The 25,953-nt window shown below is 42.1% G+C and overlaps 1 protein-coding gene across 4 annotated transcripts in view; it reads right to left on the bottom strand.

The window, feature by feature from the left end:
• Positions 1-25,953, bottom strand: part of ralgps2 (Ral GEF with PH domain and SH3 binding motif 2) — a 134,326-nt gene that overhangs the window by 57,497 nt on the left and 50,876 nt on the right. For all 4 annotated transcript variants that reach the window (XM_072682021.1, XM_072682042.1, XM_072682029.1 and 1 more), the window contains exons 6-9: positions 17,466-17,549; positions 11,514-11,603; positions 11,300-11,392; positions 7,620-7,746 (exon numbers count right to left, since the gene is read on the bottom strand). In XM_072682021.1, coding sequence (XP_072538122.1) covers positions 7,620-7,746; positions 11,300-11,392; positions 11,514-11,603; positions 17,466-17,549 — 394 coding nt within the window. The remainder of the gene's footprint in view (positions 1-7,619; positions 7,747-11,299; positions 11,393-11,513; positions 11,604-17,465; positions 17,550-25,953) is intronic.

The following is a 25,953-nucleotide window of genomic DNA, read 5'->3' as shown; positions in this document are numbered from 1 at the left end:
ACAGATCTGGAGAAGAGTACAGAAAAGTTGCTGCAGTTTTACAGGTCCCAAAGAGCACAGTGGGCACCATTATTCGTATATGGAAGAAGTTTGGAACCACCACAATTCTTACTAGACCTGGCTGTCGGGCCAAACTGAGTGACTGGGGAAGACTGGCACACACACACAGTTAGAGAGAGAGTGAGGGTGATTGAACAAGAGGGAGAAAGAAGCCAAAATCCACAGTAATCATTGCTCGTATTACCGTTTTCCTCCCCAACAGATGCATTTCCGCTGGTGTGACAGAATCTGATCACAGAAACGTATTCTGTTTACACTTGTATTAAATGTGGACGACAATCGTCTCTGAATGCGGTCTGAGTGATCAGATTGTAATCTGATCAAAGGGTGTCTTGGGGGTGTTTACGTCTGGCTTTTCATGCGGACAAGTGAAATTCGAACGTGATCCGATCACCAAAAAGGAATCCTAACGGCAGGTGTAAACAGACTCTCAGTGTAATTCTGTTACAGAGTTAGGCAAATGCAATGTTAAGACCGTGACCAAACAGCTCTAACTGATATAAGCAAGGAATCAAATGAAGGAAAGCCTGATGAGTGAAGGCAGCACTGTTCCCCACTACAGTTCAGCAACAAGCTACGAAACTGTAGTAGATGTGCAGGAATGCCACAAAACCTCTCCAGAATCCGGAGGCAGTAATGTAATGCTACACTAATTTAGGTCAGAGCAACTGGTCAAATCTGAGCACCCGTCAGGCACTGGCGAGTGGACTGAAGTGTCAACTAACACGGTTTTGCACCTCTCTGATTTCTCTGGTTTTCTAACAAAGACAGGACTTAAAATGTGCCTGACAGGAGCGCACACACATACGCAAACGCAGAGAAGGAAAAAGATGACCTGTAGGGACCTTCTGCTGGCTGGCTTTCCTTCAAAACATTAGCTAACATCGTTGGACAGGCCTGGTTATCCCCTTGTAGCTGGAGCCTCCCACTCCAGCGCACAGGTCAAACAGGGCCAAAGAAACGGCAAAGCCCATAGCAACAGAGGAGAGCAGGGTTGGAGAGGGAGAAATGAAGGTGTACGAGGGCCAGTGGAGCTGGCTGTGTTTTGCTTTGCCACTTGGTCACGGAGTTTCCATTGCGTACGTTTCTCCACTGACTGCTCTGCGCTACCGGCCTTCTGTCCGCTTCAAACACCCTCACATCCACCCCTACACATCACAGATGCCCGAGACACACAAATACGCACATGCACACATACACAGCTGTCTAATCAAAGCTTGTGGTCCAGCCAGTGCTACTCAAAGGAACAGACGGTGGTCTGACTTCATCAGAAGTCGTTTCGAATGAAGCTGCAGCTGCTCTCGCACACCAACGCTCTGTCATCACCAAGGGTGCAACTAAAGATGGCATATCTGTATTGATGCTGGATGGGATGAGGCAGAAAACAACAAAACAAAAACCAAACAAAAAGAAAAAAAGCTGATGTACTGAAGTACTGTGTGGTGTGATGATGCTAGCTGTGGATTTTTCCAGTGGTTCAGTGCTCATGCACAAGCATTTGAGTAGCTGGAGTGCTACAAATACACAAACTGTGAAATAAGAAAGGCAAAAAGAAGGCATTCAACACACTGCTGAGATCTGACACCGTTTCCTAGGTCACATGCAGTTGCTTCAAATTTATACTGCCCCCTATCTGAGTAGCTCACTCAGCAGCTCACCCACTACCTTTGTGAAAGCAGAGTTTCAAAAGGTATGGTCATGGGTTTAAACCGTAAGCTGGCAGGGTGTGTTTTCTATTGGGCTACTTTAAAAATGTCCCACAGCCACCAAAAAAGACTGCATTTGAACATTTGAGAAATGAACTCAAGGTGAAGTAAATGTCAGCCAGCTAGAGCAAACAGGGTCAAATGAGAAAAACCTTTTGGCACAGTAAAGGAACTTTTAGTCAGGCTGAAAAGGGTGCTGCGGTGCCTGATCCTTGAAGTATTTGGACCAAAACGTGTCCAAAAGCTCATTGGATATTGGACCTAAAGATCTCTGCGTTAACTTGTGAAAAAGTGGTAGGTCAAGTTTAAGTGAAGTGTTTCTATTAAAAACAGCTTATTGGAAAATAAAAAAAAAATCCCATAGATCCACCTTAATAAACAATGCAAAAAAACAGTTGTAAACAGTGGTGTAGACTTCAACTAAAACCTCACATATGTCTTCACTTCAACACCTCAAACAAACATCAGCATGTCAAACTAAGGCTGTTTCAGGGCTTTGTGGACATGCCAAATCCAATATCCTAGATCGGAAACATATCTGAATCCTAGGCATGCAATATGAACATGAACAGTCAAATTTGATTTCATGCATGTTTTTGCCCGTTCGCATGCACTTAATGCTGTTGACTGTTGGTGACTGAGGCAATGTGTGCAGGTGTGCCGTTTCAGGGACAGATTCTTTCACATAACACAAAGATAAGCCCATTTATGGATGCGAAAGGTCAAGATAGCCAAATCTGATCAGAGTTAAAAATCAGAATTGAATGAAGCTTGTAATGTGAATGTAGCCTTAACCCCAGCACTTAGCCGTAAAGGCCCTATAATAAGTTCAGGTTTAGAGTCACTTCTGCCCTGTACAGTACAAACAGACAGCCAGCGTACTGAATGAATGCTCGCTCTAAGGGAACGTGGGTGTGTGCATGCTGATAAGCGTTTCAGAGTGTGCATCTGTGGGGTTGCTGGCTGTGTGTGCCATAGTTGTCTGGAGGGAGAGCTTAGTACTTAGTACAGCATCACATTCACTAGAGAGCTGAGGTAGTAAACTGCTTTTGCCAGGCAGGTCAGTTTACACTCTCTTTCACACACATACACAAAGCTCAGGCCATCATCTTCAGCCTTAGCCTAGCACCTTAAATCACACCCTCAACAGGGACACATGCATGCATACACACAGAGAAATAAACACTGCCCCTTGTACAGTCTGCCCCACCCTTAAGTAGAGAATAACAAAAAGCTAACAAATCCCTTATCTCTTTTCTCTAGCTTAATAAAACCCACAGCATTTCACTTTGCATAAGTAACACTTGAAATTATGCTCTGTTGGAAGAAGCCAGGCTTTAAGCGAGACACTTTTATATTTCAGCTAAGCCAGAGGGCTTGTGTCAATAAAGTACTCTGGCTTCAGGATCATTAGCAGAATATAAATACTAGAGATGTGCATGGGTACTCCAGCACTCTGCTTACCAGTCAATGCGTCAATCAAACAGATGTTTACTATGCCAGTTGATGTTATACGGATGTTTACTATTCTACCCATGTTAGATCGTTGTTAACTACTCTACTCGATGTTGAGATAGATGTTAAGTACTTCAGTTGATGTTAGACAGATGTTTACTACTATGGTTAAAGTTAGACAGATGTTTACTATTCCAGTTGACGTATGACCGATGTTGACTACTCTACCTTATGTTAGATAGATGTTAACTACTTCAGTTGACGGTAGACAGATGTTACGTACTCCAGCTGATTTTAGATAGATGCTACCTACTTAGCTGAGGTTAGACAGATGCTATCTACTCCAGCCGACGTTCGATACATGTGAACTAGTCCAGTAGATGTTGTATTGCAATGCATTCTTTAAAATACCACCACAGATGTGCAAAAGAAATGACTATATATATATATATATGTGTATATAGTTTGATACAGAAGAGTGCATTTCTTCAAACAAGACACCACATATCCACTGTCAAGCAAACAGCAGCAGAGAATTCACAATGGCAAAGACTCTCTTACTGTGCAGACAACAGAAAGAAAATGCAACAGACCTCCTATACAATGAAAGTTGCACATAGGCCTGCTCCACACGGCTCACAGCTTTTTTTTTTGCTTTTTTTTTTTAATAAATCAGAGAAACCATTTCACAGGTCTTGGGTGGAGCAGACAGAGGTGAAGGAACAGACAGAGAAGGTGTGTGTGTGTGCGTACACACACAAGAGTGAGCGGTAGTCTGATGGGTTTCAAATCTGCTTCAGCAGAACTGTGCAGGATTTTCCACTCTGCTGTCCAAAGCATCGGAGACACCTCCAGACATACATACATACATACATACATACACACACACACACACACACACACACACACACTTTGTTGTATTGTTAATATACAGATACCATCCATCCAGGGCAGTATTGATTATGTTAGCAATTGCATAATTAGACTAGTTTAATAATTACCAATAATACCAATAAACCAATAACAAACAATATACATTCTTCCAATAATCCTAATAAATAGAAAGAATGAAGCTTTTACAAACACTGCATTAAAACTGCAAACTGTTCATCAGACATCAGGGTTTTACTCCAAGAACGAGACCTATTTTAGTCTTTTTGCCAATTTAGCAGCTCCCTGATCTTTGCAAAAGACAACTGTGAACATCACAAAAACTACAATCTCACTATAATCCAATCTTCAGCCCCATTCAGATTGGACACCCGTAATAAACGTTCCACGCGTCTCTTCAGTGATGAAAACTCAGTTCAGTGAATGAGTTTAGTACCTAAATGTCTGCATCACATGGTCACATGATCACATGATCACATGATCATGCTCCATTTACAGCACAGTATCCAAGTTGTCAGAGGCAGTGAAGTAGAGAATAGCTGCTGGCCCAGTTTCAAAACACGGATACTTACCATTCATGTTTGAAGGCCCACAAAAGTGCTCTGCTCAAATGTGCTGAAGTACAGCCTGCAAAGCAAAACACTTCAGTGATGATGTTCTCCAGCTGAGTTATCAGTTTTCAGACAGAGAAAGGCTTTGGGAGCGTGTTTTTGTACATGATTCGGATACAAAGGAGCTGCTGGCCGTTCAGTCAGAGGACACCATGCTCAAAGGACTGGAAATTTAACGGATGGTCGCATGCATCCCAGTAAAACTGTTTAAGGGCTGCATGTGTGAATGGCACAACGCTCCAACATTCCCAGTAAACGCATCCCAACACAGAACAAGGCTGTGCGAGAGCAAAAGCGAGAGCGAGACAGAGTCCCTCTTTACACCAGGTCACTTCACGCGTCCTGAATAGCAGGATTATATCTGGATCAGGCCAAGCCACATAAAACCCAATGAAATCCAAATCCGATCACTCCGACCACTTCAGGAGGTACTCTGAGACGCATTCAAGCCCTGTTATAGCAGTATAACATATGCGTCTCTCCAAGACACATCTGATCACCAAAACTCCTCCCACTACACCCAGTAACAATTGCCGCACAACAAGCACATGTGCGTATTCCGTCCCAGACGGCAATCGGATTTCACGATTGGAAACGCATTTGCCAACCAGATACTAGTCACATCCAGGTACCAGGTGTAAACGGGGTCAGAGTGAGAAAGAGATCGCAAAAGAACGAGCGGGCGGACGAGCAAATGCAACAGAGCGCGAGAGAAAAGGAACATAGAGAGAGCCTCTAAAATTCAACTGAAAAGCAAAAGCTGTCTTCACACAGTCTGGACTGGATGGATTCGTCAGGTCTCTTTGTGAAGACATGTGCCTTTCCAACAGTGCTGAAAATAAACAAAGCTTGTATGTACATCATATGTACGAGTGCCTGCGTGCATGTGAAGTGTGTGTGTGCGTGTAAGGAGGAAGAGGAAGTTGCCAGAAAGTGATCCGACAACAGATGCCTTATTTTCTTCAAAAACAGTACATCACAAATCTCTGAACACACTTTGAGGAAAACTCTGATTTCCAAAAAAATGCAGAAGGGAGGAAAAAAAAAAAAAAAAAACAGGAGTTGAAACACACACACACACACACACACACACACACACACACACACACACACACACACACACACACACACACACACACACAGAGACAGAACATGACGGATGGCCTGTTTTCTGGCCCACTCCTGCTGGTGCTTAGCTCTAGCTTACTTAAAACAGTTTGTGCTGCCAGTAGAAAAAAAAAAAAAAAAAAAAAAAAAAAAAAAAAAAAAAACACACACCACACACACAAACTCCTAAAACCTAAAAAAAACCCAACAAAAAATAGAGAAAAAGAACAAAACCCCACTCCTTTAGCCACTTGTGCGTGAGTCATGTCTGTGCAGTGGCTGAGGAGAGGGTGAGTCTGGCTGCGTCTGGTGGATGTGATAAGAAACCAAAATAGGACTCTCCGACTTTAACAAGTAGGAATATCGAATAAGCCGTGGTGGGAGTGAGCATCTTTTCATTATGATGCCTCTGGAGTAGGGGTGTAACAATACGTGTATTCGTATAGCGAACCAGTCACGGTATGGATGTCACGGCTCCGTGCGCGGTAAGCTACAGGCGACGCGTCCACGCAAAGGAAAAAGCCTGACTATCATAACGTGTAAAAGCTGTAAGCGGTAAGCCATTAGCAGGTAGAATTAGCATTTGCATGGTATTGTGGGAACTGAGGTGGAGTTACAAGTGTAGCTAGGGTACCTGCAGTCTTGCTAGCTCTCTGTTGCAATCTGACATGGCTTGCTCGATAGTCCTTTGGTTGGCAGCACCAGAAATGGCCTGGTTGTAGCTGCTCTGCACCAGAGCCAGAGCCCATTCATACTCTAGCTATTAATGCAGAGGATGCTCGCTTGCTCGCTCATCCATACTGCGTCAATCATTTTTACTGTCTACGCCTCTTCAGTGTTCACGTTAAAGTAATTCTGATTCCAAACTAACTGAACTGAACTGCTGTGTAATTCGAACGATAGTGTTTCCTACCGACCTCCCATAAAACATAATGATACTATCAAAAACACACATCCACACTCTGCCAACAGTAAGCACAGTAGTGATGAGGGGTTTACAAGAGAAAAGGGAGCGTAAGGCAGCTCATTCTCATACAGCAACACAAAATCAGGCGCGCACTCTAAAAACAGACTCGACACGTAGTAAATACGAGCATGTGTGAGCGGCACTGGAAAAAAAGATGCAGGCATTTCTATTGAGTGTATGTCATTTTAGAGTGTGGTCTGGGCTAATGGCTCGAGCGTGATCCAAACAAGCCTGACATAGTTTAACAGAACCCACAGCAAAGGCCAGAAAACCTGAGAGCGTTTAATGGACTTGCAGTGCCCGCGACAAATGGACGTGCTGCCGAAAATGCACCGCCTCCAGCAGTTAAGTCTGCTCATTTTGCAACTCACCAATTTAAACAAACTACTTCACCCTGGCTTGCTTCAACAACACACAGTGCAAAACTCAAACATTTGACGATGTACGGCCTAATCTGAAGCAGAGGTATTTATTTTACAGCATTACAGACTGCAGGCCTTTTTTTTAAATATCTAACTGAGGTATAATAAACTACACAGGTTCATCTATTCTATTGTTATGACATAGCGCTCCCACAAAAAACTTTTATCTCCATTTTCCTTGTTTTTCACTTTTTGATATAATGGGAATCTGCTCTTTGCATTGTATCAAAATTTTAATGATAAATGGACCAATAGAAATACAACATACATTGAGCTAGGAGTTTCCTCAATGTACCCTACCCTGTTTAGGGGTGCAGCAAATAGATGAGAGAAGGCTAAACAAAGAAGATGGAAAGAAGGAGAGGAGAGAGAGACTAAGAAGAACAAAAATCAGACATACCTAGATAGGGTATGCAGGAGGTCATGCTCTGGCTGCTGATGTAGTCTCGCAGTCTCTTGTAGTTGTCCTCTTTAGACATCAGATACTCCAGCCTCTCAAACGTAGCCTTATCCTTACGACTCAGGAGCTGCAGGCGGGAGATCACCACTTTCATTCGGTCATTTCTACTTAGTGTGCTGGTCTATGACACAGACGTTTCCAGCTCTAATCCCATAGTCAGACTTTTCGTCATTTAGCAGGTTTGATTAATGGCTAATTGATTCAGCTCAGTAAGGAAAATCACTTGCTAATGATCTAACCAAGTTCTTCCAAACCCATAGATCTTCTGATAATGGCTGAAACCCAGCAGATCCATTAGAAAACAAGCATCTCATACAACACAGTTAACTAGTATCTCATTTGATCATTTTCTGGAGGATTGTTTTTCACATGTTCGTAGGATTTGTGCTTGTGCCATTTTCATTTCACTGTGTGTCACTTCTGTCACTTGTCTCTGCTGAAAAGACAGTATGCATGAAACTCAACCCACTGGACTGGATTGCATATGACAAAAAGAGGCAGAACAGCCTGACCTCACAGGAACTAACCCCCCCCAAAAAAAAACACATGAAAAAGAACTGCAGTGTTGCAGCGGCTTAAGACAAATTAGCCCCTCAGCATTCTGCAGGAAATCACAGTCAAACAGAATCCCTCTTCATCTCCAGGTTACCTCAACAGACCTCTGTTGTGACATCTCCCCCAGAACACAACATGAACCCGTCTGCTGCTCAGAACGAGCGTTTGCGTGAAGAGATGTCTAGAATGGTGTCTTCTTCACATGTAGGTTGTGTCTTATGATTCAGTTCACATTTAGTAAACTAACAAGAACAGGCTTAGGGGAGTAAAAGCCAGATGGCAGGATATGATCAGGCTCACTTTCCATTGCACATGTGCTGTGCACTGTTAACGTCTGAAACACAGCTAGCCAGACAGTCAACATGTCATCATTCACAAACCGAACACGACGACACTCAGACAGGCCCAATATTAATTTGGTCTGAGGTCCAAAAAAAATTGGAAATTGGACAGATCATACTACGCAGACTAATCTGGCATTTGTGGTCTTATTTTTATTGATTTGTTTTTTTTTTTTTTAGATAGTGATCATTTTTTATAATCAACCACTACTTTGAAGTGTTGACCGTTAGAATGTGGACTGGTATGAGTCACACTGCTAAGTAAGCTTTGAAGTTGCGCCCTTATTCCACAGTCGCCGTTGTGTCTAAGCTGGATTTTTTCAAGACAAAATTAACCGGATTTCCTTCTACAACATTCAAATCACTTCTGTAGACTGAGATTAAGAAGAGGTAATGAGTTCATAAAATTCATACTATTACATTACATTATTTATTACATAACATTACATAACATTATTTTAAGTTGAATCACTCTGCATTTACAGCTTTAACCGTCTTCTGCTTAGAATACCAACATCAAAAAGTCAATCTGACAAACCTGACATGTATCTACACAGAATGCCTCTCATTATCAATAACGATGCTTTCGTACAGATGTTCTTGGTGTTCTTAAACCTTGCTCGCACCTCTGCTACTGTTTTGATGGATCCTTATTTCCTTGTAAATTGAACAACTCCCAAATAAGAAAACATAGGTGAATTTAGGATTCGTAGCCCAGTTAGCTCCTCAGTGTTAGAAAAATAGAGATCTTCTAGAAGAACCATTTCATTTAAACTTAATGTTGTGAATCAGGTTTTAAATTAGGCCGTGTTCTGCTTCATAAAAATGACATCCTGTGAGGCTCCCATACGGTATGAGGTAGAGATCAAGCATGGAGGAAACGCACGTTACTACAAGAGAAGTGAGTGAAGATGATCCCAGTGAGGTAATGCTGCAGGAATGCTGTTGGGGGCCTTTGGGGGAAATTTCTCTAAAAGAAGAGACCTAAAAAGAGGGGATCGAGAGGTAAATGTGAGGGGCAGATGTCTGAGCAGACCTGAGCAGAGAGAGCGAGAGTTTGTGAGGGTGGAAGAGCAAGTATCTGTTGTACATCAAGGTCTTACAATGGAAACAGGGCTACTCGGGGAAGTGTGTACAGCAGAACTGACCCAGTGCTGACCTCCACAGAGCTGTGATTAAGCTTCCTTCTGCCCCTAAGAGAGTTGTTAGCAGACACAAATAGCACCAAACTCCTTGCTGCCGCTTAAACACAGAAGAGATGGTTCCTCAAGTCCAGCACCAGTTTGTCCTTTCATCACCATTACCGTACTGTAAATCTCCATTTAAAAGAGTCTGGGAATGGATTTCGACCGACACTGCTTGGAAACAGCTACAGGCACTTCCACAACGTGTGTGTGTGTGTGTGTGTGTGTGTGTGTGTGTGTCCCTGTCAAAAAAAAAAAAAAAAGAGAGAGAGAAAATAGCTTGACTCTTTTATTATAATTCATTATGTCATCCACACTGCCAACACCCATCCATAACCAAGCATGTGTCTGTTCCCCTTGTGTTCGACACCCTGAACCTACAGTCTGTTTCTCAGCACAGCATGGGGGACGGCTTGATTTAAAGATGCCAGAACTGGTGTCTGAAGGCCTCAATATGAACAAGCACTGCGGCTGCTCTAAAAAAAGGCAAAACTGTCCCATTTAGCTACTGGTAAAAATTGAATTCTTGTGAATGACTAGATTAGCTTTTACATAATCATGAGAATTTGAGCAAGTATACTTACATCACATAAAAAAGCATTTAGCAGAGGCTCTTATTAATCATTCTGTTTACTCCACATATCCTTTCCTAGTTGATATAGGTTGGAATCTAAAACATACCTCAAGCTTAGACGCCATCAAATACAAAACTCAGTATGGAGACCTTGATATACACTCCTAACACACACTATATTATGCCTGAATCTCAAACAAACCAACTATAACACCAATACGAAATAGTAAGCCTGAACAGGCATAAATAAGTGACACAGCAAGTGACACTGCCGTTCAGACACCCAGGGGAAGTCGCTCCTCCATTTAGGTGCCAGAATGGGGGAAAAAAAAGCCTGGATGAAGCTGAGCCGTGCTATAAACTCAAAGGGCTCATAGGGAACGGATTGGGCATGGGTCAGGTTTTGACCATTGTAAATCAGGTACAGAGGGACGGGTCCACTCTTCGCTTTGTAAAAAGCAGCGTCTCCAAACCTTTTGAGATTGTAGTGAATAGTAATCAGCAAATCCCAGCAGCTTACCGTATTGCTTCCGAAGCTAAATCTATACAGTAAAGCACACCCATCAAATATATGGCCAAACTGAATGTTTGTAAACAGTTCTTGAGGGTGGATAACTCATACTTGGTCAGTGGCAGAGCAGCTCATTTTAAGAAGCAGACAGACCCAGTAGGGGGCGCTAGTCATTTCAGTACAGGCATCACCGCTCCTTTAAACAGAGAAACACACTGTAAAAGCTGTGTGGCTGTGTATTATTTACAATTGTCGGACACAGCATTACTTTGTTTTTACAATTATGTCTCATGATTGGAACAAAATCCTGTTGTATTAATGCGGCTCTAATGTTTTTTTTTTCTTTCTGTTCGCTTTATTGCTTATTGTTGGTGTTTCTGTGACAGAACACTGATCTGTCCTATACTAATGCACTTTCTTCAAATGGACCCATCAGAAGCAAGACAGATACTCACAGCCCATGTCTTGGTCAGTCTGAAGATGGGAGCGCTTTGTAGACCCGACACCACCGCCATCACCGCATGGAGATTATTCATATCACACAGTTTCTGCACCAGCGAAAAGAGAGCGAGAGTGAACACATAGGCTACACACAATCTAATGAAAATTAACATATTCAGTTTTACTACATTCATAAAAGTGAATGGAAGTGGATAATAAAGAGGTTACCTTGGCTGTTCTGATGTAGTGACTTAAAACCTCTGCTCTGATCTTCAGAGTTTGGGCATGAAGAATCTCCCGCACCACCCAGAAACTTACCTACACACATAAAAACGTAAGCAAATTAGCATAGAAATCCACTTTTCTCCATCTTTCTATTAATTCACCAATTAATCATTTCAAATGACTGGAAACAGCGCTGATCTGATCTCAGTACAGACCCCTGGCCACTTCCAGCAGGTCATTTGCCATTCGTAAGTGTACTGTTGGGTAGCTGACTGTGCGTATAAGCAGTTTCAGCACTGTATTTTTAGACAGATGATCTTCACTCAAATGTTTTGCTTAAAAATAGAACTTTGTAAAACTGGGAAAAAGCACATCAGATCAGAAAGGACCAATAGTCGAGGTTTCAGCACTGACATCAAAAACTGTGACGAGACACTGTGCCAACTCTGATTACACTTTCCTCTCATTTCTCCTCAGACCAGTCTCCAGTCTCGTATTGTACCGCAGAGGCAATGGCAGAACGCTCATTTCATGATGACTGATTTCGATCAGCGTGAAAATTCAATCTTTCAGAAGGCTGCAGTGATGATTCTCCTCATGTCTGCGCTCAGCAGCCCTGACGCTCAGCTCATCTAATCACTTTAGTTACAGTCCTTTAGACGCTGTGCCCCAATCGGTCTTTTGTTTTCGCCAGTGGAAATGGAGACGAATGAGCGCGTTGGTCTCCAAGTCAAAGCCTCTGGAGTGAGAGCGTCACAGAGTGGAATAAATGTGTCCATCTCTAAAATTGAGAACTTAACTTGACATCACACAAACAAATGCATGCACACACATGCAGACCATTATGAATGCATGTGCAGGACAACTGCCAAAATCTCTAACTGCACTTGAGATAAAACCAGGGACAGAGGATTCCTCTTAGAATAAATGACCGTGAACTTCAAACAAATGTGGCGTTGAGGGGGTGTAACAATACACTCGATTCGATTCACACCATTGGGTTCAGGATTCTCATGATATTTTGCCCACAATTTGAGTGGAAAAGAAAAATGATGACTGTCTCCATGTCTGTGTATAAGCCAATTATAAGCCTGGAGCTGGGAGGAATGTGAAGCATCACAAACTGTAATAAATTAATTTGATATCCTAATCCAGAGACTGCCTTCTCTTCCAGAGCCACGTGGTCATGTATTGGCATTACTAATATTATTATATTATATTTATTATTTTATAGTTATATTATTTTCTAACATAAAGTAAAAAGAAAATTAGACTGATTTGGATTCCCAAGGGATTTCTGTAAAATAATGATTTGATTCCACAAACTAAACAGTGACTTGATTCAGTAATTTAATTATAATATATCTGAATGTTGGCCAGGTGCTGCTAATAATACAGGAGACATGAACAGCTGCTCAGGATTTCAGCTTTATAGTAGTTATATCAGACTTTGACAAGACCTTACTAGACAAAACATAGGCACTTTTTTGGCTGATACTAATTAACATGAGGGCATCAAGGAAATCAAAGGAATCATGAGGTTTTGATTTCACAGGAGTGATCTAGTAGCTAGCTGGAACAGAAGCGAGTACTGGGAGTAAATGTCCAGGTAACAAACACCCAAAATATTACCGGATATTGTTAAATATACCCAACTCAAGGAAGTCAAGAAGAAGAAGAAAAAAGAAAAACAGAGAATGAGAAAAAAAAAGAGGGACCGAGAGAAGGAGCGTCTCAGAATTCAGCCAACAGTCCTCATGCAAATAACCCCTGGAAAAAGATAACCAGATGTGCTTAATTTCTAACATCTGTCCCTGCATAATCCAAATAGTGTGTGTGTGTGTGTGTGTGTGTGTGTGTGTGTGTGTGACGATCAGACTGAATGAGTGCGTGCCTGAACAGTTGTTTAATAAAGCTGGTGTTTGTGGGTTTAACAGAGCCACAGGGCTACATAGGTGAAGACAGAAGGTAATTAGCATTAACTCTAATGAAAGCATTTAAGGGGTGTATTTACGGTCACAGAGCTGATCTGTTAAAAGCTACAGAAAACAACATACATTGCCAGAATTCAGAGCCCGGTTATGGGTCAGTAAGTAACTAATAAAAACCAACACACAAAACACACCCTCTTTCCCACAACCTTGGGTTAAACTCTTATGGTAGGTTTTCCAAACAAGGATTAAGCCTAGTCCTGGACTACACGGTTTTCCTTTCTTATCTCCATTCAGAATGACGTTTAGTCTGGGCTAGTTTGTTTGTTGCTGAGCTATACTGTCTATCTATATTATTTAATTATTTGAATAATTCTATATTTAAAAAATGAACAAAACCCAAGACCCCTGTTTTTTTTTTCTTCAGAGAAGCAGCCATTTCTTAAAATCTGTAAAATCTGAGAGTAATGTGTAGCAAGCAATAGTACCTTTTTCTCTGGACATGCTTGCCAATATACTGTCCACCAGCACAACTTGTAAACCCTATTAAAGCATGTACATCAAGGTGTGTAGTACATTAGTTACTGATGTTCTGTTTGTGTCGGCTTTCATTACTGGATGTCTTAGTCTTTTCAGCATGCAACGAGACACAGATTAGAACCCCTGTATAAAAGTGTGGTTAAATAAAGCTTAAGTAATTTACAAGATCTAAATATCTAAAAGAACCATCATTTTAAAATAAATTTAGCACTTAAAGGGACAATATTAAGAAAACCAAAAACTCCTCCATTTGCCTACCCTGTGATTAGAAAGGCTAATGTAGACGAGACCTTTATTTATTTATTTATTCATTCATTTATTTATTTATTTATAAGCCCTTATATAGTCCATGAAAACTACACTGCAAAAAAAGCAGCCTGAATGGAATCTAAATGGTCTAAATAAATAATAAAATAAATATGATTTTGATAAACCCTTGTATTCTGCCGACAGCAGTTTGGGCCCATTCATGCTGAATAGGCACTTTTTTTTGCCCAAGCTGCTTTCTGAATGGGGTCAAACACAACGTAGCCAGTCAGAACAGTGGTCAGTTAAATATGTACAGCCAGTAAAATCCTTTGGAATTAAATTTTATAACAATGTTTTTAGTTTTCATATAAAAATGAAATGTGACCAATATCTAATATTATATCCAATAGGTTTTTTTATGGGTGGTCCATTCAGGGGCCTCTTGATCTCACACGCCACTAGTTGGAGGACAAGACATAAGTTGATGAAGAGGCATGAAGGCATTGTTAACTTTGTCTTGCAGGTTAGAGGTCAAACAGGACACAGGCTCTTGAAACCATGACAATACTGTAAATATTCATTACCATGACAAGCACGTATTGACTGATCAGATGTGATGATGCGTTCCTGACCATACAGAGTGCTCAACGCATAACCCCCCATAAACCTCTCTAACTTCACTGAGGGCTGATCTAAGTGATGTCTTGTCTTGTACAGTTAATAGGAGAGCAGGGCAGAAAGTTGGAGTGAAGCCTCTACTGTATATACAGGGTTACATAAGCCGCTCCATCACTGTTCCACTGAACCTCCGAGTGCAGCCGCAGGCTGCGCTGCTACGAACACACGTTTAGGCACATTTGCTCCTTCTCACTTGCCCACACACAAACACACGAGTGGCGTCAGACGGGTCGGCTCCCTCTCTAGCTGGGTCGCTTCGGCACTGCTCTACGTCAAACGGCTCCAGCTCATGTTCAGGACCTTGTGTTCTCACTTTTCTAAGCAACATCATTACAGCGCATTTATGCTGGCATGCTTACTCTGTATCTGTGTGTGTGTGTGTGTGTGTGTGTGTGTGTGTGTGTGTGTGTGTGTGTGTGTGTGTGTGAGAGAGAGAGAAAGAGAGACAAAGAGAGAGAAAAGAAGAGATGGAGAGGAAAACATCTTGAATGACCATTTGGGCTGAGATGTAGCTGCCCATGAGAGAATCTTTCCACAAGACGCTCAGCGAAAAAATTCCACAGTCAGCCATTCCAATTTATTACAGAAGGCCAAGCCTGAACTCACAGTGGCCCTTATTCATCAAGGTTGTACAAAAACGAGCACACATTAGAGCTCATGATTGTTGTGCAACATAAAAAAAAAAAATTAAAAAAAAAAAAAGATCTGTGGAAACAAGTACCTTGGCTTTTACACGTCATTTACAAATGGCCCACTCTGCCCTCCTGTGCAAAAACAGCCTGAAGCTGCAAAAACAGCTAGGGCTAGGGCTGCTGCTGCTGCCACGGCGAAAGAATTAACCCTGCGGTGATTTACAGTGGCTCAACATCGCGATGTACGGTTTTGCCGTCAGCCGTTGTATATGTACTCAATTTCTCAGACTCCTCTGACAGCTCACGTAACTACTCCGGCCAAGAACGCACCCCTGAAGCCCATCAGCTCCGCTGCTTAATCTCTCTCCACACAATGACCCTTGCCGACCTTCCCTTGTTTATCTCCTGTGAGTTTGTTTGCTCCGTTTTGTGTACCAACCTTTTTATGTTTAGACTCTTCTGTCCCGTTTGTCTGTCTTTTGTACCGGACATCTGCCTGTTTCTCGTTTTCAGATTTTGCCTCAGTGCTTCTGTTATGGTTACCACAGCTCTGGTTTTGACCCTCGCCTGTTCATTGGTTTAATTTTGGATCACGACCTTTTCAATAAACTTTCACAATCTAGTAAAAGTGACTGTGCAAATCTGTCTAGTCACAAACAACGTCAGTAAGCTTTGTCCTCGTTGCACGCAAAGAAAGCGCGTTCGCCTTGTGTGGTTTAGAGAGGACCTGAGTGGGCTAACAATGTGCCTAACCGCACCAAACACTCTCTCTGATGGTGCTCGGAGTGAGCCGCTCTGAGTGAGCCGGGTACAGTTACAGCAAGCTGAAGTGACTGTAACCAGTTGCTGGCAGTTAGCCTAGCACCTGCCTAGCAGTCATCTAACACTTGCTTGCTTAACCGGCTTCACTATGTGGCACTCCCCAGGCTTCCCCCAACAGATACCAGCAGTGCTTCCTCCAGTCAGCCTATTGTTAGCTGTTAGCCTAGCTTCTATATCCTTTCAAAGTAGCCCTTGCGTTAGGCCTTGAAAGGCTTTCATTTGTGAGCAGAGTGTGTGTAAACTGTTTTGGGATTTTAGAACTGGCCCGTTTTACAGCTCTGTTCGGCTTATGCTGCATTTCCTCTTCAGTTAAGAGACCACAGTGTTGGAGGGTTATGTTATGTCATTTCCATAAAAAGCTAAATACAGTTTTCCATCCTAAGGCACCTTTAAATGTGTGGGGCAGGAAGGTCATATAACCATGTAATCACCCTGTTGTGATGTCAGTGCTCACATCTTTCAGGTGTTTAAGCCACCTTTGGGTCAAAAGATTTATAGTGTGCTAACAGTCGTATGGAAAAAAAATTATAATGGGCAAATCATTACTGAGGCCAAAGCTGCGTTTGGCACAATGCACTATGCATCAGTAAATAGCTGCTTTTATTTATAGCTGTACCTTTGTGGACAATAAAAAACAAAAAACAAACAAAAAAAAACACTATGGAAAAAAAAAAAAAAAAAAAAGTCTGTGTCCTCAAACTGTTAATGGACAGTGTGGGTTCACACAGACACAGCGGATGGAGCATTTGAGGACATGGCATATAAGCTGTGAGCTGTTCAAACATGACCTCATTACCCATCACCGCAGTTGGAGTGTAGTTTCCTCTACCCTTGTCCATCCTGTTCACCCTAGGCCACTGTGACAGGTGGGCATGTTCATAAACCGGTTGCAGCGTGTTCGCATGGGGGACAGGGCCAGGTTTGAAACCCGAAAAGACTTGCGATGACGTCATTTTCCGACCATGCCTCGGCCAAGAAGATGAATAATAAAAAAAAAAAAATCCCCCCCCAACTTCAGCCTGTCTGGCCTCAAGTTACGCAAGGGAAAAGTCATCAGAAACAGACTGTGGGTGTGCGGGTGTGTGTGTGTGTTTGTGTATTACCTGGTTGAATCTGCGTGTGAAGGCCACGGCATTAGGAGCTGAACTGTGCTTCTCTTTCTTGTTCCAGCCACAACTCGAGAGTTCCTGAGAAAGAGAAGAAACGGACATAATAAGCTCCACACTCCACAGCGGAAGAAACCTAACAGCAAACAGCATGAGCATTACCTGATGAAGCCAAATGGATCCAAATTAAGAGGCTGGTGTGGAAAAGCGCAGAAGGAAAGGAAACAGCTTTTAGAATATGACTGTGTGCCAAAAGAGTGAAGGAAGCACTCCATTGGCTTTCATCTTCAAAACGAGCCGGACCATTTTGACCCACGAAGTAATGAGACGATTACCCATCAGTGTAAACAAACAAAAAAACACGAGACGTGTAATGAACAGGATATGAGTGCAGCCACAGGCACTAAAACATCCTGCGGGCTGAGTAAAGGCACAGCAAGAGAGAGAAAGAGAGAGAGAGAGAGAGAGAGAGAGAGAGTTCTAACTTCTAATAAAGTTAGAACTTGGCACCAGCAGAATCCAAGTGAAACTGTATCACCTTGTCGGCTGGATGTCAGCTGAAGGGACGGAAAAACACACAGTACACACGCTGTGTCTGGGTACATGGGCTTCATATTTTACTTGCTTTGTACAAGTTCCTAAATTAGAAAAACAATCATAAATCAGCAGCATTAAAAGAGTCTGCAAGTGACGGTTGCTACCACAGCTCCCGGTGTTTCCAAAGCAGCTTTTGACCACCGCAGACTGCAAACTCAAGTACAAGTACAAAAAAAAAAAAACCCCACAGGCACAGCAGACACAGACCCTCTCCATGTATTGTTCTACAGCTGCTAAACAAACAGGTTCATGCTGGAATCCAGGGTCAAAGCATCAGAGCTTCATGGAAACTCAACTGCATTGGTTCCTGGAAATGATTCTGGAAGGTTAAAATGGAATCGAGAGACATGAATAAGGTCTGCAACAACCAATCAAAATTGACGATAGGGTTTAATTGACGCGTTTGCATGTCATGTTTACGCCATGTGACCAAATGAGTATGAGAGCCGCGTAAACGATGCCTGTTTACACCTGGCATTAATCGGATCACTCAAACCACATTCTGAGGTGGACCTTGTCCACATTAATTATAAGTGTAAACAGAATGCGTTGCAGGAATGAGCAAACCATCCACTGTCCCACTGCGCTGCAGAACCCTCGCTGTTCACGGCCTCCTGGAGCAGGGCAATGTTGAAGTGAAAGTGTTGTTTACAGGAAGTAAAAGGGAAATGATGTACGGGGTGATGTGCTTTTTACATGGGAAGGTTAAATCAGGTCTGATCTGGCCACGCTGGGAGAGCATCTTAATAACAAGTGGAAACAGAATCCAGTCAGAGTAGATCCAGATACTACACCCAGATTCAAAACGCATGTTCAAGCCATTGTGGGGTGCATTCTGCAATTAGGGTTGCAATGGGGTGGAAAATTCAGACTAATTTTCAGTAAATTACCAGTAACTTTCCATGGAAACTTTGGAAAAAAAACCCAAAATGTACTGATAACTTTTAATGGAAATTTGGGAAGTTATTAGAATTAGTAGGAAATATTGAATAATTTAAAGAAACTATATCATTCACCATCATCAATGTACTGTTTTTTCAACAGCAGACATGAAGGCATAATAATACAAATAATTTTACCATGGTAATAAATGGGTAATAATTATGGGAATTAACTGGAATTAATGGAAATAAAATGGGAATATTCAAAGCTAAAGATAAGAAATACATATAGCTAACATATATTGAAGCATTATCTTGGCTAAAACAGATATGATAGATATGATACCAAAACAAATGAATGGCAAAGCTGCTCCTCAGTCCCAGGCACATGGCACATTCCACACTGAAGGGCCATTGAGACCACACCCCCTGCATGCACTGTCCATTCCTCCATCACAAGTACAGCATATGTCCAGATGATTTCTAGAAACCGGACACTCACTACAGACTCCTCAGAATCATTTTCAATACGTGATGAATAATCCAAAAACAATGAAAACTCATTTTAAGGAGCCAATGATGCTGAGATCTATAGTGACTGTTGTATATTAGAGTCACACTGCAGAGAAACGACTTCCAAATTCTTCTCATCAGTTAAAGCAGCAGTATAAATAATTATAGACGTTTTGGCTCATGGCTTCCCTGTACAGGTGGGGAGTATATTTCACGGCGGAGAAAATGCTTTCATTCCACTCCTAAATCATAGCCCACACGCATTTCACAAGCTGAGAGATACTGAACAGTCACTAAATACTGTCCTGCTTGCTTCACCAGAGTTACATAGTGCAGTTGAGTTCAAAGTTCCAGCCTGGAGTGGCACAGATGTGCCAGAGATGCTACTCTCCCCATTACAGATCAGTAGGGGAATGTGATTTTAAAGCTGCTATTTTAAGGTAAATACGCTACATACTGTTGCATTACGTCAGTATCAGTAACTGATGTGAGGTCTTAAGCTGAGGCCTTAGGGCTAAAATAGCAGGAGTACCACAGCACTGCACAGACTGATCGAGCCTCTCTCTCTTATTGAGCAAACTGCCCATCATCATCACCACCACCACCACTCTCCACACTTTCTTATTTCACCAACACTCAGCACAGCACCTTAAAGCACAGGGGTCCACACAGACCACTGGCTGCCAATCACACAGGCTGAGACACAGTGTCTCTCTCAGTTTAAAAACGCTCACACACTCGAGCAAAAAAATAAATAAATACATTTTAAAAAGAAAGAAAGAAAGAAAGAAACCCTGAACTTGAGATGCCTGTTAGGAACACATCAGCACTTCTCCATCTGCAGTTACGTAGACCAGACTGGTCAATGTAAGATGAAGAGCCCGGGTTTTTCCCCTCATGCTCTGCTGCAAGATGCATGTTCTGCTGGTATGAGAAGGAACGATAATGACCTCTAGACCTCTCTACCTTGAGGTTCCTTTAATGCATCAGGATGGTCTCATTTTTACACATTACATAAGACAACTAAAAGAACACTCAAAACCATGCTAAGCACAACTTCTTCAAAAGACAGTGAGGTTCCAACATTACAGGCATTTATTAATTCAGAGGCAAAAGTCACCCTTTTCCACTCCAGTATATGTTAAAAGCATTAGTGGTCAGTATAGTTAAAATATGTATGCACCTTCACACACACACACACACACACACACACACACACACACACACACACACACACACACACACACACACACACACACACACACACACACACACACACACACACTCTCTCTCACGTCCGACAGCCACTGGTTAATGAGAGGCAGGCTGAAATACTCCGGAGTGATAAACCACACACACATACAGCTGTGACTGGTCACAACAGCGACCACCGAGTAGAGTAACTCACACACAGACACACACACACTAAAGAAATACCTACTCACCAAGACAAAGCCAAGCACACACTCAGAGACATAATAATGAGTCAGCAACTTGCCAATGGAGACTGCAGCATAGCAACACGCACACAAACACAGATGTGAGCGGGACCCACGCGCACCCACCCGCGCACCTCTGATTGAGTGTGTGGGTTGCCGTGTGTCCCCAGCGCCATCCTGCAGGCCAAAGAAATCATTCTTGACAAAGAGCTAAGTTTTTCCTAACAGATGAGCCTTAACTAATGGCACTTCCAGAAACCTCTCCCTCTTTCTCTTACTCGCTCACATACACACACACACATACAGTCACACAAAGCTGCAGGGGGCTAGTCAGCTAGAGCTAATTATAAGCTGTCAATCAAGTCATCACAGAGCCAGCAGGACAGCGTGGGACCCAGCGTGTGCCATCACTGAAGCAAGGACAAGACTCCACACCCACAGAGAAGCAGTCAACATCAATACCGTAACGCACAGTAGGACAAACGCACACACACATTACCAAAAAGCTTCATTTTCTTCCAAACCTACCATTCCTTCTGCAACATCTAAAGGATAATCTTTACTGCATTAAAAACCCATAAACGTACGAACACCCCCACAGTGGATGAATTCCTAGGAGCCGTTTCAACAGCTCTAACTTGTTTTACCTTCTGAAACATAAGCAGCCGGATTCATTAAACCATGCAGAAACAGTAATACAGGCAAATTGCACATGTTTTCATACTATTATTATTATCTTAAAAAAAATGATGTATTGCCAAGCTTACAGGATTGCAATACATCACTACATACATATATATGGCATGTACCATCAGCTGCTTCTGAGAACGACCCACCACCCAAATAATGCTTGCTCTGTGGTGGTCCAAACCATTGAAGCACAGGGTGAAATGAGGGAATGGGAAACAAATGAACTACAGTCTGTAATTATAGAACTACAAAGGGCTCCTTTATGGTCATATATAAGGAAAACATAGCCTGTATTGGATTTGGAAATTCTCAGGGCTTGTATTCTTTCCTACCCTGCCTATTAGAAAGCCTTTACAAATACTGGGTAAGGCCTCATTTTGCTCTCAAAACAGCCATGGATTCCACAAGCCTTGAGATTCTGGACCATGCTGACATGACGGCATCATGACTGCAATTGCTGTGGATTTTTGAATGATCTTATGGTTATGTTCATGAAACCAAGTACACGTTAGAAGATGCCAGATTCACATGATGTCAAAATCCTGATGCTTAGCTTACACTGCGCATAGCCACACTGCTTTTCTTACTTGCTGATGCCATAACCGTATCGACTGCACGGCTGTTTGTATGCTTACGCTGTTGGTCTCTCTTGAAAACACTGTGTAAAATACAGACTGCAGAGGATTCACTCCACAGCACGATTGTATTTTACACTAAGGGTTATAAAAACAACTGCTGACCCCATCCTCTCGACCTCTCCGCTCCATTCAGAGCAGCTTTGCCACAGAAATCCATTACACCATTACACAACACTGCGGTCATCAATAACCACAACAACATAGCAAACACGCATGCATATCCAAAAGTCAAACAGCCTGTGGTTCTGTTCACAAGCATATTTAGTCTCATCTAAAACACATTACACAGCAGGGAGTCTACAAAGAGAGACAGTTTATGGTGCCGGATGAACCCAAAACATCTGACATGGATTCATTTAAAAGTGACTGATAATCCACGCATTTATAGCATGTCTGGATGCACCCTGACCCTGGTCCAATGGATTAGACTTAGAGGTATCTTTCAATTTTTAGCCTATTCAAACTAGCTGAGGTTTTTCTTGGGTAAATAGCAAAGCACTTTTATAAGTCGCTCTGGATAAGAGTGTCTGCTAAATGCCTTAAATGGATCAAATCGGGACGTCCCCAATTTTAATCTAACTTCATATGGCAATCAAATTGTGAGAATGTGGTAGAACATCCACAACAAATGTTTTTCGGTTATTATTGCTGGCCCACAAACTACATATCAATGTATTCCAAACAATGCCATTACTCCTCATCTCTTCCCTCACTTGCCGACAAGCACAATATACATGAAGATCACACAGAAACCGATACATCCATATATATAACAGATGCTCATCCATCCCAAGTTAGCAGTGATCACTTTTCCACTTTTCCAGGCCGAGACAAAAGCGCTGTGAGCAGGTCAAACTGGGACAGGGCTCACGAGTAGAACAGCGGGGGGAATTCATGTACAGTATAGGCTACCGGAAGGTAAGTTGGATTTGGCTTGTAATAAAAGAGGAGATGATTTAAAATAGACCCATCAAAGAGTCTCTGGCTCTGGAAAACTGGAGAACGAACACCAATCCACACAATGCAACTTATCACGGAAAAGACAGGCAGGAAGAAGCTTGGAGGAGGCTTTAGGGAAAGCACAGAGACAAATGCAGTAGGAAAAATCAGGTTTAAAGTGTGTTATGTGGTTGAAAAAAAAGGATAGGAGAGGGTAATGGATGAGTCTTTTTAAGGTGAAAAGTCTATTGGCTTTGCCAGCTCAAAATTCTTATTTTCCTATGTTCCGTAACAGTTATGAAGGCCAGTCCTCATTACCCTGAGCCCACCTGTTCCATAAACTCATAACCCCCAATAAACAAGAAGTAACAAACTCTTGCTAAATACATACAGAGCAACAGGCTGCTTAGTTTTAACACGGCAGCTTTGCCAAATATTTCGGAGCATTTCATGATATTTAAGTTTGCAGTAACAGCCTTGTAATGAAAGAGTGTTGCTACTTTATGCTAAAAGAATGCCTTATAAACCCGTCACAGCTTGTTCCGCTCTGTTGTGTTTTCTTAAAATTAAACAGGAGGAAATCTTACACAGTATTGTAAACATTAGCCAGACAGAATCCAGATCTCCAGGCAGAAAACACAATAGGCCCGTTCATACGCGTTCTGACAAGCTGAAGCACTGAGTGAGATACACTGCAGTTTATCTACAAAATTAATCCATGTGTAGACCAACCACTTAAGCACAAATCTCAAACCATATCACTGTGTGACACCCATACTGGTATACCCAGGGCCATATGATTTCCACAGCATAGAGAACATGAATGGATTTGTGGAAAGGAGTGAAAACTAATACATGGAAGTTTGACAGGGCTATTTTCTCTTACGAGTAAAACACCAATGTCATAAGTCAAGGTGCAGGAGGCTCAATTATACTTCACGGCTGTGGTTTTGTAGGACGTGTTTCAGGTTTCTACCTCTTAAACTCCAAAAGTAAAAGCAAGTGGAACCCATTAAAAACGTGTGTAATTCTGCTAATGTATGTGGCTTCATGCCGGAGCTCTCCCAGTCAGTGCTAATCTTTAGCCTGCTACTTAGGCTGTGTTCACACATGGAATGAAGTGGCTTAAATCTGATTTTCTCACCAAACAGGTCATCTGTAAGCTTTTTTTTTTTTTTTTTTTTTTTTTTCTTACCAATATCCGACATGTTTCTGAACGGATCACGCTCCTACACTGACGAGCATGCGCACAAGAGCATTGCTTTACGGAGTTCAGGGAGTTCCAGTGGCTGACAGCTGGCCTCATCATGGTGAATGTGTTCCAGCTCACTGTAAAAAGGGCATGTTATTCGGCCGCGTCCATTTCTTCAGTTTGCATGGGTTTCTTTTTTTTTTCTTTTTTTTGGGAGAACCTCGTCCATATTTCCTCTAGGATCTACAGCGTTGGCAAACCTCGGCTGATTTCAAGCTGAAAGATACGATCTGTACAGGGCTAGGATGATAGAGTTAGCTGAGGTGGCATTAGTTTGTTCACCAAAGGAGTACATTTGTCTCTACTGTGGCTTTCTGTGGTCTCGATATGGCTTTAATTTAATGTCAAAATGTGTGGTGCCAGTGTGCATGCTTCCATTATCAACACTGGTTTTCAATTTTTAGATGTGGCGTGGGGGGGCTGGTGTGTGACAGGTTTTCCGTAACATGACAAATGGTCTTGTCAACTGAAAAACCTCTCTAACTTAAATATTAGCTAGTTTAATCTACCTTTCTCTCTTTTCCCCTCTCTATTTCATATTCTGAATGCATTGTTTCAATTCAAAAGACTTTTGCACAGTCATTTTTTGAAGCTGTGATGGCAGTAATTCATAATAAATATACACTATATTGCCAAACGTATTCACTCACCCATCCAAATCATTGAATTCACATGTTCAAATCTATTCCATGGCCACAGGTGTATAAAACCAAGCATCCAGGCATGCAGTCTGCTTCTACTAACATTTGTGAAAGAAAGGGTCACTCTCAGGAGCTCAGTAAATTCCAGCGTGGTACTGTGATAGGATGCCACCTGTGCAACAAGTCCAGTGATATTTCCTCGCTACTAAATATTCCACAGTCAACCGTCAGTGGTCTTGTAACAGAACAGCTGCATCCAGGCCTTATGAACTTGACTGGCCCTCAACCTGATAGATCACCTTTGGGATGAATTAGAGTGGAGACTGAGAGCCAGGCCTTCTGGTCCAACATCAGTGTCTGACCTCACAAATGTGCTTCTGGAAGAATGGTCAAACATTCCCATAAACACTAAACTCCTAAACCTTGTGGGTTAAAGCTGTTGTAGCTGCAAAGGGTGGCCAGACATCATATTAAACACTATAGATTAAGAATGGGATGTCACTCAAATTTAAATGCGTGCGAAGGCAGGCGAGCGAATACTTTTGGCTATATGTATGTGTGTATGTAGCAGAAACACTTTGTTTATAAGCTCATTTTCCTTCATTTCCTTCCTTCAACCATTTCTTTAGCAATGTCTTTAAACATGGAGTGGTTATGAGATCTGCCTTCTGATTTAGTTTGAACAGAGACCTCACCCCAAATATATTATAAGGTCTGTTACTTCTCTATCCTGCTACTGAAAACCTCCCGCACTGTTATCCGTGGTCCATTTTCCCTTCTCCTCAATAAATGTTGAGTTGGATAGACGTAAAAGCATGTTCAGACAGTCAGACATAGTCACGGATCAGACATGTATCGTACTGCAAATCCACATACGAGAGTGGCCCAAATCAGA

Source organism: Salminus brasiliensis, chromosome 1, assembly GCF_030463535.1.
Source record: "Salminus brasiliensis chromosome 1, fSalBra1.hap2, whole genome shotgun sequence".
NCBI classification, from domain to species: domain Eukaryota; kingdom Metazoa; phylum Chordata; class Actinopteri; order Characiformes; family Bryconidae; genus Salminus; species Salminus brasiliensis.
The sequence above is the reverse complement of the archived record's forward strand: the minus strand, read 5'-3'. Positions and strand labels throughout refer to the sequence as shown.